General features: G+C 38.2%; 1 protein-coding gene across 2 annotated transcripts in view; it reads left to right on the top strand.

Annotated features, from left to right (window-relative positions):
- Positions 1 to 11,372: 11,372 nt before the first annotated feature.
- The window catches only part of LOC117411025 (proteasome activator complex subunit 4-like), a 46,141-nt gene continuing 41,427 nt past the window's right edge, over positions 11,373 to 16,086 (top strand). For both annotated transcript variants that reach the window (XM_059024845.1, XM_034018029.3), the window contains exon 1: positions 11,373 to 11,804. In XM_059024845.1, the coding sequence (XP_058880828.1) occupies positions 11,608 to 11,804 (197 nt within the window). In that variant the 5' untranslated portion in view covers positions 11,373 to 11,607. The remainder of the gene's footprint in view (positions 11,805 to 16,086) is intronic.

The raw sequence follows: 16,086 nt of genomic DNA, 5'->3' as shown, positions 1-16,086 counted from the left end.
GTAGCTCAACATCAGAACTATTTACAGCTTTGCTGTTTAAAAGTTCTTTTAAATATTCCTTTCACCACCCAAATCAAAAATGACTTGCGTTCTTTCCAAGTCAAAGTCTTAATTCTCAGGAGATTCCATTGAAATTGTCATGTTTTAGATGATCCTCACATAAACGAGAGCGTTTGCTGGTCTGCACTCTGTTCTGACAGCCACAGGTATCGTATTTGCAATTGCTGTAAGTTTTGCGAAAGCAGGAAAGATGTCGGAATAGTTCTCAATAAAAACCCTGCAGGCCTCATCCATGGTCTTAAATGCATGATTTTTTGCTATATGGGATACTGAGACAGGGGAGCTGGAACTAGGGGTGCTGGGGGTGCGGCAGCTGGCTTTGCATGGCTTCCATCATATAGGAGGTTGTGTGGTCCAGTGGTTAAAGAAATGGGCTTATAGTCAGGAAGTCCCCGGTTCAAATCCCACCTCAGCCACTGACTCATTGTGTGACCCTGAGCAAGTTACTTAACCTCCTTGTGCTCCGTCTTTCGGGTGAGACGTAATTGTAAGTGACTCTGCAGCTGATGCATAGTTCACACACCCTAGTCTCTGTAAGTCGCCTTGGATAAAGGCGTCTGCTAAATAAACAAATAATAATACAGGGGTTACAGTTTTGTTCAATAGCTTTCAGCACCTCCACTTTAAAAATTGTTCCAGCGCCTCTGTACTGAGACCTCTGCTGCTTTTTTTTTTTTTTTTTTTAAAGAGGATGCAGTAAAATGTACTGCGTATATAACGCAGAATTCTGCGTAAACGCGACCTTTGGAGATGGCACCCTGCAAAACTTAAAACAAAATCTGCATTTATTCATCTGAACTACCCCTGAGTAAAAATTAAGAAAAACAACCAAGATCGTTCCAAAAGTTGTATCTTTGGTCAGAAGAATTAAGCATCCAGGCAACGTCAGTCCCTATAGTGAGCAGGTGTTGAGAGGAATGGTAGTTCCTTGCGCCAAGTTATCAGCGAAGCGCAAAAACTGCCAGACTCTCTATACAGCAAGGATAGTTTACGTGTTTTCAGGGTATTGGCACAGCAAAAGTAAATCAGCCAAAAGCACCATTTCACTTTTAATTTGTAGTTCCCAACACTCTTAGGTGAAATGTAGAAAAAAAGTCAATACCTGTCATACAGTAAGAGAATTAAGTCGCCAAAGTAAGGTAAAAATGTTATTTTTCTCCCAAAGTATTTTTTGGCAGACCCCACGCACTTTATCCGCACATAGGTATATTACACGACAACCAAGTTTAACGACAATTAACTTGTTTTGTCAACATGGAAATATACTAGGGAACGCACTTATTATGACGTCTAAATCATTTATATTAAATGATTTATTTCTGTTTTAAAATTGAACATTTGCCAGCTGGCATGCGTGGGATTTGAAACTATAACCTTCAGTTTGCAAGTGTGTTGTGTTATACCCGTCATCAGTGCTACACGACTAGTTGAGACAAGCAGTATTTTGAAAGATGAAGTCAGCCAGCTGAGAATTCTCTAGACTTAGTCATCATTCATCTTCAGCAGCAGCATCATCATCATTCTGAGATTCTGATCTTGAGCTCTGAACATCTTTGACACTGTTTCCTGTCAGTGTAACACTCAATGTGGTCTCTATTGGTGCAAGGAAATACGGTTCCTCTCGAAACTGGTTGATGATGAGAGTAATGCTATTTGTGGCCCCACTGGACAAAAAGGAACGTACATTCTTCTGAGAATTAGCTATGCCGAAGGATAGCCTATATATTTGGTAAAAGTAAAACATAATAAATATTGAAATAAATGAATACATAAATCAATACATAGACATATCTTTCTTTTTTTATCTTGATATTTATTTATTTCTTTTTCACTATCATATAAACGCTGCCATTTAATACTGTATGAAACAAAAATAAATACTCAACAGTTTTTGTTCAGTTGTATATTAGTGAAGATTTTTGTACATAAAGGTCAACATGCTTTAATATATTTTTACATCCAAATTAAAAAATATATTGTAATGACCAGAAACAATTGGGGCAACCTTGGCCCCCAACAGTTTTACAGTTGTGCCTATTTGCTTTGTGCTGGGCAAGGTTGCCCCAATGGTTTCTTGAAACTTGGCTTGTGTTTTTGATATCTCCACTTTAAATGGCTGAGCACTTCTGTTAACTTGGCATTTTTTCACATTCCCAATGTGTTTTTGTTTCAGATTCAGTAATGCTAGGCAGATTGTAAGCAAGTGCCAGTCAACGCTTAAATTAAAACAAAATGTGGACACTATCATGTTCCTTAACATATAAGCCATGGACAACACTTTTGTTACTAAACTGCTGTGGACAATGATAGCTTTTTTAAAATTAGTTTTTTTTTTCTCTTGATTGGTTGTTACTCTGACTTGTTATGGATTTAAACAACTTTTTTTTGGGAGGGGGGATTTTACTTTGACCTCCAACTGATACAAATCAACCCGAAAAAGGTTAAAAAAAACGGTGATGAATCGATGCATCATCTTTTTTGGAGAACGATATATTGATAGTGAAAAATTAGGCATCACCCCAGCCTTACAAAATACCTCCTTAGAAGAATGTTTTGCTTTAGTAAATGCATTTTTTGCTTTCCTTTTTATAAAGTGTCCAGGTTGCAAGTGTAACGAGGGACCGCTCTAACTTGCAATACAGTATCAAGAAAGACAGTTTATAGTAATTTTCAGATGGTACCTCAAAGAATGACACTGAAATAAGATGAAATAAATCCTGCGACCCGTTACAGAAATCATGCTCATATGATGAAAGTTTGATTTAAGTCACAAGGAGGGTCAAATGTGGCTATGGGGTTAAAATCACTTGTCCAATAATTATTACCAAACTCAAAAATAATAAAATATTGTATTCATTTGAACCGCATAACCTATTCTAAACAAGCACCAAGAAACTTAAACTGCATACAGTCTTCCCACATGTTAGAAAACATACATAGTGCCGATGTTAGACCCTGTTGTAAATTTGAGTGTATTTGCATCCTGTGGCTTCAATTTGAGGATAAACATGCAATGTGAACACGTACCTGGCAACCACACATAGCGTGTCTGTCAAGCAACATGCCTGCCCATTAAAATGGTGAAAGGCTCTTGCCAATGCTGTCAGATTAACCTCTAGCAGGGCAATGTGGTTTTCGATCACTGAAGTAAGCAGGCAGAAAACCTGCAGGGAGAGAGCCAGTATTTCCACATCATTATATTTAAATACTCCACAGTAACTGTTCCTGTGAAATACAGTTTCATATGGACGCATCTCTGAGCCAAAACTAGTAAACTCTTTACATCCCAAATAATCCTGGATTTATTACACCATAAAGAGCTAATTATTGGATTATAAAAATACCAAAGGTATATTTTGCATATTTTATTTTTTTTACCACTCTCAATATTATTATTTTATTGATTTAATTGTTTATTGAGTTTTGACATGAGAATTAGGCATTTGGAAAATTATTTTTAAACTATGGAGAAGAAAATTGCTTTTGAATTTCAATTTATTTTAATCTTCTAGAAGCAGACAGATAACAGTACTTCGTATACATTATTATTATTATTACTATTATTATTATTATATTGGTTTTTACAGAGGGATGCTGCTGTGAAATCTTATAGTCATTAAGATTTTAGTTACAATAGTATTACCATTCATTCTTCTCACAGCCCTCGTCACAGTGAAGACTATAAAAGGTACCTTGTTAACAGGTTTTAGTTTGTTTAGTTATTTGAATTTTTTTTATTATTATTATTTATTTATTTCTTAGCTGACGCCCTTATCCAGGGCGACTTACAATTGTTACAAGATATCACATTATTTTTACATACAATTACCCATTTATACAGATGGGTTTTTACTGGAGCAATCTAGGTAAAGTACCTTGCTCAAGGGTACAGCAGCAGTGTCCCCACCGGGGATTGAACCCACGACCCTCCGGTCAGGAGTCCAGAGCCCTAACCACTACTCCACACTGCTGCCCAATTTTATGATTGAGGGTTTGAAGACAATGGCTAATGTTTCAAGTAAAATCAAATCAAAACAGTTTTACACAACAACAATGTACTGGTAGTCAGGAACTGAGAGACATGAATGAGAATGTCTGTGTTACGCATCATTCAATTGTATATCCCACATTGCGTGCTGCATGTTTTTATAAAAGCTGTAGGTTCCTGTAGTAACATTTAGCAGATTATAAAACTAAAACAATGTGCATGATATAAAATGAAAACCATGAAGATTACTTTGAATAAAAAAAAAACAGGACTAAAAGAATCAAATGTTAAAGTTTTACAGCCGCAGTGTCCTCCACCTGGGATTGAACCCACGACCCTCCAGTCAAGAGTCCAGAGCCCTAATCACTACTCCATACTGTTGCCCTACAAAACACACAATGGGAAAATATTCCACAGGACAAGACAGTATATTGGTATGTAGTATAATAGAACAAAGGACAGGACACAAATATTATGCTGTAATTAAACCTATACTGAAATGTCAGGATATCAAGTTATTTTTTTTATTTTTGTTTTACCATTCTAGAGTTATAGTACATATATTATTAGATCAGATATATTAGATCAGTAGATTATGCCACCACAGTTTCTGTTTTTAGTTTATAGAACATTCCTTTACTACAGCAACTGTAAAGAATGTGGCAGAAAGGGAAAAGGGAAACTAATCTTGTTATTAGGTGGAATCATCTTTTAAGGTCATTGTGGCGGGTGGCGGGTGGCGGGGGGGGGGGGGGGGGGGGGGGGGGGGGGGGGGGGTTGTATAAAAGGGAGATTCACGGGTGGTTTTGAGAAAATGAATGTTGGTGAGGCGCTCACAAAATAGTGAGGAATTCTTGTTGGTGTTCAGGGGAGTTTTATGAAGCTGTGTTTCAAAATGTTGGGTATTGTTTTGTTTAAATGTTTGTTATGGCCACCGTGCCGATGTTGTTTTGTTTGTTTATATTAAAAGTATGCATTAGCGCTTTAAACTTGCAGCTTTCTGTGTTCTGAGTCTCCCTTCCTGATAGAAACAGCCTTGCCAGTGATGCTACCCTGTCACAGTAATATACAACGAATCCTGCTCCCATTCTCCCCGCTACCCTGTCCCAGTAATATACAACGAATCCTGCTCCCATTCTCCCCGCTACCCTGTCACAGTAATATACAACGAATCCTGCTCCCATTCTCCCCGCTACCCTGTCCCAGTAATATACAACGAATCCTGCTCCCATTCTCCCCGCTACCCTGTCCCAGTAATATACAACGAATCCTGCTCCCATTCTCCCCGCTACCCTGTCCCAGTAATATACAACGAATCCTGCTCCCATTCTCCCCGCTACCCTGTCACAGTAATATACAACGAATCCTGCTCCCATTCTCCCCGCTACCCTGTCCCAGTAATATACAACGAATCCTGCTCCCATTCTCCCCGCTACCCTGTCACAGTAATATACAACGAATCCTGCTCCCATTCTCCCCGCTACCCTGTCCCAGTAATATACAACGAATCCTGCTCACATTCTCCCCGCTACCCTGTCACAGTAACATACAACGAATCCTGCTCCCATTCTCCCCGGTACTCTGGTAGGCAGTAAGTCCCAACGCAGTACAATGTGCGATGCTGATCATTTGCCAAGGTAACTGTTTACCATCAACAAAAACTGAAAGGGTTGTATTTTTCCATTATAGTCAAATCAATTAATTATGGACACAATTCAGGTATTTTTTTGGCCCAGGTTAATGCTGCTTATTGCTGGTGATTTGTAAACAGCAGGGTGGCTTAGTGCAGCAGTGTGGAATAGTGGTTAGGGCTCTGGACTCTTGACCAGAGGGTCGTGGGTTCAATCTCTGGTGGGGGACACTGCTGCTGCTGTATCTAGATTGCTCAAGTAAAAGCCCAACTGTATAAATGGGTAATTGTATGTAAAAAATAATGTTATATCTGTATAATGTGATATCTTGTAACAATTGTAAGTCACCCTGGATAAGGGTGTCTGCTAAGAAATATTGCTGGCAATCTGTAAACAGCAGGGGGCCTAGTGAGTTAAGCTGTTAGGTACTTGTACATTTTTTTAATAAAAAAAAAATAGTATTAATATAAATGATGACACTTAAAAGCTATACTGAGTAACAATTGAGTTAAAATTTAAACTACTCAGAGTGCATTGGAAAGAAGTGTTCTATGGCATGGTACACCTTTTTTTAATAAATGTCTAACATCTGTTCTTGCCAGCTGTGGTTCTGTTATAGGTGGGCTGTTTAAAGTTTGCAAGTGGCTGTGTTTAAAAACACTAAATCCCTTGGTGATTACCTGAATCACCTAAAATAAAGAGGGTTCTCTATAAAATATTTTAATGATAAAAATGCTGTTTAAAGATTTGATATACAGTGTACACATTCTGTAGACACCCCTTTTTCGGACCAACTTGCCCACAGAATTAAAGCCAAGCTTGTTCTTATCTAGACTAAGAAATAAAGATATTTTTTCACAAAACTAGTGCACTTTAGATTTTTTGCATGTGATGTTTGATTTGATGAAAATAAAATTGTCATAGCAGTACCTAATTCTGGCACTGCATATAGAGCAGATTTCTCCACTTACACTACACATGCCTCTAGAATACATGGATGGTTTATTGCTCTCCCTTCAGAACCCTCTAGCGTTTATGGAGTATACAGCATTCAAATGCTCCAAGATTTCACATTCTCTACAGTTAAACAAATTACAGCATCTAAAACTGAAGTCTAAGAGAATATTGTGTATTTAATAATAAAAGAGCTGTGCTGGAGTTCATCATATAAAAAAAAAAAGTCTCATAAAGGCATAATGGGCCTTATTTACAAAAGGGCACTAAACATTAACACTCCTTGTTCAGGAATACATTGCCAATGGGGAAAACAGTTTCCAATTTAGTCCCATCGATGCTACTGGAGAGGAGAGCAACGCCAACACTAACCCCAGAGACTCAGCATGTACAATGCTAATGAGCTCCAGGTCTGTGACTTGCACGGAAGCAGGATGTCAGTTGAAAACAAGGGCCAGAAAAAAAATAATTGAGATGGAAGCCATCACATATGAAAACACCTGACTGGGCTTGGGTTTATAAAGAGAAACTCTGTGAAAAAGTAAGGCACACAGGGTGGATTCTGTTATTGATGCTGCTGAAGTGTACGATGAGGGAATGGCTTAAACTTAAATGAGGTGATTTGTAAACAAAAACATAGCATCCCCCAGAGGCATAATATACCGGGAATGTCATCTGTGTGTGAGCTGAGGTGGCAGCTTTATAACAGCAAAAAAGGTCCAAGTGAAAAATACAGTCCAGTGTGTTTCCATAACACTGAAAAAACGTATAGAGAACTTGAGCAGTCACAGAACCCAGATGACATTCTACTATGGTGAAAACATCCTGGGTGGCACAGTGGCGTAGTGGTTAGCGCTGCTGCCTCACAGCGCCAGGGTCCTGGGTTCGAATCCGGCCTAGGGTACTGTCTGTGTGGAGTTTGCATGTTCTCCCCGTGCTCCGGTTTCCTCCCACAGTCCAAAGACATGCTGTCCAGGTTGATTGGTCATTCTAAATTGCCCTCTGTGTGTGTGGTGCCCTGCGATGGACTGGCGTCCCGTCCAGGGTGTAGTCTCGCCTTGCGCCCTGTGTATGCCGGGTTAGTAAAGGAGTAAGCGGTTAATGATGATGGATGAAAACGTCCTCATATTTAAACAACAAAGCACAGTCAATTAAATAATAAACACATGCCATGAGTCAGCGCCATGAAAAAGTAGGTCACTATGCATGAGGTACATCCAGAGCACTGCAGACTTGTTTTATCATTATTACCCTTATAACTTTTTGAAATGTCGACCAATAAGGATTCAGTACTTTAAAAAAAAAAACTAGGTCACAGTGAACGACACAGTTAACTAGTCAATATGAGTTCTTCAATCCCTCCCCCATTGTATTTTTTTTTTTTTAAATATGCATTGTTTAATTTGGAATCACTAAGCTTAGAATTTAGCATACATATTTTAGAATCAGTACAAGCTGCCGCAGTTCCGTAACAGCCACCAAGTCTGTACATCTTAAAGGTATAACTTACAGTGTAAATCAAGAATGAAAAAATATTTACGTTTGGTATTCAAAGAAATAAAATATTCAATATCCTCCACCCGCAGTTCTCCTGGAAATAAAAACTGGTCACCTTGGCAGCACCAGACGCTGGGGGAACGGAAACGCACTTGGGACAAACAATATAAAAAACCGAAAGACCCTCATCCCAAAATAATTTGAAAAACATGTACAGAAGCTGAATTACTGTATGGAAGGATCAAGGATGTAGTGCATTCACTCAGGAACCGCAATTGCACGTTGTTGTTGGACACTGCATCTTTAAAAAATAAACATAATAATAATAATAATAATAATAATAATAATAATAATAATAATAATAATAATAATAATAATAATAATAATAAAGCAATATTCAGTTAACAAGCAGGAACATCCTGTTGCTTGGTCCTAATTCATTTTCAAGCTGACAGGGATCAAACAAAAGGCCATTTGTGGTTCCTTATCGCCATTAATTATGTTTTAAAAGGTCATTAAGTCACAACATTTATATAAAAAAAGACCGCATGTACAGAACACCCTGGGCAGTGTGTTATCAATAGAACACCGCACTGCCATCACCATTTCAAATTTAAAACAGTTTCGCACAGAACCACCAGAGGGAACTAGTGCATCATAGTGCCAAGAACAAAGTTACCGTGGAAATGTATGTAACGTTGGTTTTCTTCTAGAGGAATTATCACTTTTTGACGTCACTACTGTGGTATTATGCCTTTTTTTCGAATGGCTCAGGATGCAAATATAGCCTTCATATATATAAATGGACAGAGCACCCCGCCAGAAGGCATAATTAACCAATAATTTCTTCCTGCAGGTCCTCAATTGCTCAAATTGGAAATTAGACTACTTGTGATGCCAATAAACTGAAACTTTTTTGGAAGTCACAAAAAATGATTTCATGTTTTGTGTTTCACTTGTATTTGTATTGTATTTCGATATACCTTAAAACATAATTGGCAAAACATAAGAGATTCAAATTAGTTTAATCAAAAGTTTGAGATGTATTTGGCTATAAGAAAGTACTGGTGCTACAATAAGGTATATGCAGGTGTAGTGCCTTATCTTCCAAAACACAAAATCGCTCAGTACAATGTAGCTTTTAGTGAGAAAAAAAAAAAATCGGTTTAGATTTGATTCTCCGCAATTTGTACATCATTCAGTCAAACGCTTTTGAATAATAAAATGTTCACAACATTTTGAATAGTTTTTCAAAAGAAACAAAACACAGCATACATTATTAAGTATGAGGTAAAATTGTGCCTCTATTAATACTGAAAAAAATTTTTAATTTAGTTTGCATAACACTTTTTGTGGTCTTATTTTATTTTTATTAATGGTTGTTGGTAAGCTTTTGTTTGAAAAAAAAATCTAAAAAACCAGGCTAGTTAACTAAAGCTGTGTCTTGTTTATTAACTTGTTTATTTTTGAATTTGATTGCAATTATTATTATTATTATTATTATTATTATTATTATTATTATTATTATTATTATTATTATTTTAGAAAACAGATTTTTATACAGCTTATTCTTTTTTTCTTAAAACGTTCTGGTCAGACACAATTCTACTTTTGTTGTTATTGTGCATGTTTTAAATGTAAAATAAATAATGTAATTTTAAATTAAAATGTATAATAAATAAATAAATAAATAAATAAATAATGCATTCCCAGTGGTTGTGGAATCTGAACCCACCCAGCGGAGACAGTAACGGGTGCGTTGTTAAATTCATAGGTGCTCTGCATCGCCGAGTCGGAAGTGACATCACTTGGTGCTCATCGGTGCGGGGAATTTAACAACAGTTTGGTGAATCACCATAGCTGATAATAACAGATTGCTGCTGCGGCATGCAAGGCAGTGGCTGACCTGTGCGAGCTGAACGGTTAATATTGAGACAAAGTTTTAGTTATCTTTAACCGACTAATTAGGAGCTAGCTTGTTGTTACATTAAAATGTAGAAAGCAGCAATTTACATTCTGGCAATTTAATAAGATCCATAAGTCCAATTGACAATAAAGACAATAGCATAAATCTACAGGTACAGGGCAATAACAGTGCAAAGCATCGAGTTGATTAGTGCAAAGCTGTAGCAGGAGATACGTTGTCAAAAAAACGTCCAAAACGAGAATAATAATAACTAGAATTGAAGTTTCTGGACAAACTTCGTCCGTGTTGTAAAACGTGATAGGTCAAATGTCATTGTCAAGGTTTTGGATATGGCATACTTGGTTTCCTATACAGGTTCTATAGTACACACTGCATACAGAGTAATGTTTAAGGAGTTATATACTGTCAAACCCTTGAATTGTCCAGTTTGACCATGAACGACAGATTATAGCCATTACAGTTTTTGGAGGTCAAAGCTTGTGACCCATAAATCCATATTTAACTTATTCATTATATAGAGTCAGTTGACAGCTACCAGCATGCACAAACGGAACAGTTCTACGTGACATGGTTCCCGAGTTATAGCCATTACAAACCCATTATGTTGTTTATGTTAATGTTTAGGGGTCTGTTGCCAGGGTTACATAGAGTGTGGTCCAGTGGTTAAAGTCCAGAAGGTCATCGGTTCAAATCCCACCTCTGCCACTGACTGACTCTGTGTGACCCTGAGCAAGACACTTACTGTGCAGTTTTAGAATTAAACAACTTGTTAATACACTTTTAAAATAATTACCCCACCCAATGACTCCCCACGGAACAGTCTTTAATTTTATGACACCAAAATAAATATTGAAGGGAATCCTCGGGGTACGTTGCAGCAGCTGTAGTGTATGATACCTGAGAAAAAGCAACAAACCGATGTACCAAGTGCGTGAAATAGCAGCCTACACAATAGTTAAAAAATATTCCCTGGAAACAACACAAAGCATAACAGAAAACATTAGACATCAGTGTAGAAAACAATACAAAATGAACATAAGCAATCGGTGCATTAAACGTATAATACTTGTTCATAATCTTATTGTAATATTGTATCGTAATTCATCTCGTGTGTGATCATGCCGCAATCCAAATACGTGATAAGTATTTCAACCCAAAATTAGAACAGTCTTTACCGCAGTATTAGAAGACTACTATAATGTACAATTGGTTTGACCGCTCCATTTGAATAGAGAGAGAATAACAAACTTTGCATCTATTAGGAAAAAAGATGTGTGTCATTAAATTAAACTGAGTAGTCCTGACGGTTTTTGTTTGTTCTCTACAGGAAGTGATGAAAAAGCTAAGCGAGAGAGAGAGAGAGCGTGTGTGTGACTGTGGAGGTCACAGACCGAGAGATCCTAACTGCTGACACACACTTTACTGCATCGTCATCATCAGATTAATGAAATGTCATAGGGAGCCAACTCGCTGTCTTAAGAATACTACGGGATAACAGTCGAGACAAAGTGAGAGAAAGAAAGCTGCAAATCCGGACCAACAACTATAATATGAACACAGACGAGTTTCGGGGATTAGGTTTTGTCCCTCAGAAAGAGATCGTCTACAACAAACTCTTACCTTACTCGGACAGATTAGACGAGGAATCCAATGACATTTTGGCTAAAATCAAAGCTAACCTGGGCCGGGCTGTCCAGCTCAGGGAGTTATGGCCCGGGGTATTGTTCTGGACCCGGAAACTTTCGACGTAAGTGATGCATTTTATTTCTACCTTATGATTTTATCAGTAATAATTTGTTATGAATGTGGATCTCAGCTAATGCCGCTTATCGTGACACAGTGAGTGGGCCTACGCCTGGTTTAGCAGGCCCTGTTGTAATAAACAAGTCAGCAACTGTCAAAAAAAGAATTCACCGGCTTTTCGCGAAAACAAGTGGTGAAGTCGACACATAGTTGTTTTTTTTAACTGTTTGAAATGATACATAAACCTCGGTTAACATGGGTTTCTGTGCAAAATAAGGGTTATTCTTAGAAAGTTGTACCGGTGTGTATTTCATTTACAGTGCCTGTATGTCAGTAACTAACTTTGAGAAGACATTGTTGTAAACGTATGCAAATATATTTTAAATACAAAAACTATAATCGACAATGTTTAGTCTTATTCTTTTTTTTATTTTATTTTCTTTATTTGAGAAACCTGAAATGTGTTGGGTAATAATATGGAGTTTTACATACACGTATTGATGTTTCAATAGCTAAGCGAAGGCTCTTTGACTGGGTTCTTGACCTTACTGTTTAAAAAATATTAACTTCCTTTTCAGCAAAACTTCTGCGATAGGCCTTTATGATATATATATATATATATATATGGGAGAAAAAAAAGATCCAAACGGACTGGTTCACTCGAAGAACCTGTCAGTCATTTCTCACCGAATTTCACTGCTTTCAGGCTAACGTGTACTGGCCTAGTTCTACCCTAACAAGCTGGCTAAATTTTAGATTAAATTTAAAGGGAGGTTTTACCTGGACAGCTGGGGTGTAATATATATATAAAAGAAAAAATGCAGGGTGATCTGTAAATGTTTACTGTAAAAATTAGTGCGTGAATCTGCTGTTAAAGCACCCTAATTTGTTGTTAAAAATAACTAGTAGATTACATTTTGTAATACTCTTGCGGTAAACAATATTGCCATCTAATAACAGAAGTTTATTTTCCATTTTAAACAGTGTTAATTAGTGAATATTGTAATATTAGCAGCTGCTGTACATGTTTATAAATCGATTTCCTAGAGGACTTGATCAGAAATAGTGTTCTTGTTATGCTAGATAAGGGCTTGTGGCTGCTGGTTTTCATTCCAACCAAGCTCTCAAGAACAGTTGCATATTTCAAGATAGCTATAAGACTTGATAAGTAACTTGAACTGCAACTGTTTAAGAACTGAAAACAAGTAAAAATGTCTAATAAAGCAAAGTATCAGTTCAATTAAGGGTATAGTTAAGTAATTGAGAGCTCTGTTGGAATGAAAACCAGCAGACACAGGGGGTCCCCAGGACAGAGTTTGAGAAGCCCTGTGCTAGATTATTGTTGGTGGACTGTTGCTGTGTTGGCCAGTTTTGCATGCAGTCAGTGTGTTTAGTCACTGGGTATGTCTAGTATAAAGCAAGATAGTAAGGGTTCAATTGAAAACCAGGGGCAGCAGTGTGGAGTAGTGGTTAGGGCTCTGGACTCTTGACCGGAGGGTCGTGGGTTCAATCCCCAGTGGGGGACACTGCTGCTGGTGTCCCCCACTGGGGATCAAGGTACTTTACCAAGATTGCTCCAGTAAAAACCCAACTGTATAAATGGGTAATTGTATGTAAAAAAAATAATGTGATCTCTTGTAACAATTGTAAGTCGCCCTGGATAAGGGCGTCTGCTAAGAAATAAATAATAATAATAATAAATTAATAAATAAATAAATAAATAAATAAAAATAATAAAAAAATACAGGTCTGTAAAACAGATTCATTCATTGCAATCAGTGGACATTTGGCCTTAACTCTTTTAATAATAATAATAATAATAATAATAATAATAATAATAATAATAAACAGTTCCTACTTGTAGTTAGATACACAGCCATTCGTTAATTCAATTTTGAAACAGATACATCACTGTTTAGTAGCCCTTTCCTCACAGGCATTTGAGTCCTACAGTATGGAACAGGCAGTGTAAAAAGTGGAAAAGTACAGTAATCTTGCTATGCTGTATGAGGGTTTCTATTTGGAGTGAGCAAACATGAAGACGAAGACTGCTGTATTGTGTTGTGGGGGATTCACTGATCTAGGGCCCCAAAAATGATGAAACGTCTCTCCACTATATGTGGTTAGCTTTTTTTGAAAGTAGACCATCTTTATTGTGGTCTACTATCAGTTTTATTATAACAACTTACCATGCTGTTGTATACTGTAGTAATTCAAATTTATAAACATTGAAATAAGTACCCCTTGCATTAACAGAACAGCCACAGAGCCACTTACACCCGGACACAGGTGGATTATCATTGACTGTTAAATGGATTGTGTTGTCGGCAACTGCCTGACAGCTTGCCATTCTCACAAAACCATGCTTTAGGCAGTGTTGCAGAGTAAATTCAGTGCCATTTCTGCACAGTGCAGTGGGTTACATTTCAGACCAACATGGAAACTGCCTCTTGTCACTGTATAGTATTTTAACACCCTGCTGCCAGATATAGGTCTACATAAGCATTTGTGCAGTGCTGTACAGTACTTGGTAGTGATACATTTACTCTAGGCTGCTGTTCTGTAGAAAATGAACTCCTGCTTAAGGAGCAAGAAAGTCCTCTACATTGCAAGAGAATGTGTTGTGGCAGGCAGCTGACCTACTTTATTGGTCTTATGACTCTTAAAAAAAAAAAAAAAAAAAAAAAAAAAAAGCCTTCAAAAAAGTGTATCTAGATGTTTGTTTTGTTGGCTGTGACATGAGTACAGTAGCCACCCAAAAGGAAGCATGAACAGATTTGTAAATCTTTACGCTTCAAAGTTTTTAACAGATCTATACCTTGAATGTTGCAAATGCTCTCTTTGGCATTTTGATACAGATGGGTGGCAGAGGACTGTGCTGTTGCTTTGAGTGGAAAGTCAGTGTTGGGCTAGCACTGGTCATTCCCAAGGCTAAGCCAAAGACTTCCTTATGTGTTACCATTATGAACCCCAGTAACAAGCAGTTAGGTTTAAAAAATGGAGGGAGAAACTCACCTCTATGTTTATGCTGTAAGGGTCAACCCTGAAGCCGCCCTTATACTCTAGTTACAAAGCCAGGGTTTTGTGGATCCACGACATTCAGTCTGGGGAGTAGCCCACACCGCTGCATTGCAAATGTCCTTGACACATGCACCCTGGAATAAAGCCCACAAAGTTGCCATGCCCCTGGTGGAATTGGCAGTGAGCTTTTCTGGAGGGGGCTAGTTAGCTTGCTCATAGGCAGTCCTGACTGTGTCCATTATCCATTTGCAGTGCCTCTCAGGGCTTGACCGTGGGACTTCACCCCATAACAGACAAAAAACTGTTAGGACTGCCTCAAACTTTTTGTTCTGTCAACAAAGTACGCTAGTGCCCACGCAGGGCAGAGTGTATGAAGCTGCCGCTCTCTTTCAGACTGGAAAGGCGGTTGGAAAGCCTTCAATTCCACAGACTTGTTGACATTACTATTATTATTATTATTATTATTATTTGTTTATTTCTTAGCAGACGCCCTTATCCAGGGCGACTTACAATTGTTACAAGATATCACATTATTTTTATATACAATTACCCATTTATACAGTTGGGTTTTTACTCGAGCAATCTAGGTAAAGTACCTTGCTCAAGGGTACAGCAGCAGTGCCCCCCACCTGGGATTGAACCCACGACCCTCCGGTCAAGAGTCCAGAGCCCTAACCACTACTTCACACTACTGCCCATGAAATGCCAAGATAGGCAAAAAAGCATGACCGGTATGAAGTGTATGCTTTGGCCTGTCTTCTTCAAAAATTAAGCAGGCTTTCGCAATTGAAAATGCCTGCATCTCACTCGCCCGCTTTGCGGAGGCGATTGCAAGCAAGAAAGCCGCTTTGAGCGATACAAATTTCAGCTCAGCTGATTGCAAGGGCTCAAATGGAGACTTCATGAGTGCATCAAGAATCATGCTAAGCCTCCAGTGAGGGCATCTAACAACGGTTCTTTATCCATAACAGGCACGCGTGCTTGGGAAAGCCAAAGCTGCCTTTTTGGGGCTATCAAAGCAGCAAGGTTCCTGCCCACAGCTTGCCTGGTCAATTTGGAGACACAGAACAGGCTTTTGTTCACCAAACGCAACTCCCTCTAGCTGCTGAGGTGAGGGTCTGTGATTCCCTGAAAGTGATTTCAACAGACAGGCCTGGAAGGGCTACCAATATGCTGTTGTAGTTACCCAGCCTTACGTTGAACGCACTGGCTTAGTTAGCACGCTTGAGAATCACCTCCGAGACCCAACACTGCATGTTAGGGCA

Source organism: Acipenser ruthenus, chromosome 6 (assembly GCF_902713425.1).
Source record: "Acipenser ruthenus chromosome 6, fAciRut3.2 maternal haplotype, whole genome shotgun sequence".
In the NCBI taxonomy this organism is placed as follows: domain Eukaryota; kingdom Metazoa; phylum Chordata; class Actinopteri; order Acipenseriformes; family Acipenseridae; genus Acipenser; species Acipenser ruthenus.
This window is presented reverse-complemented; position numbering and strand designations above follow the sequence as displayed.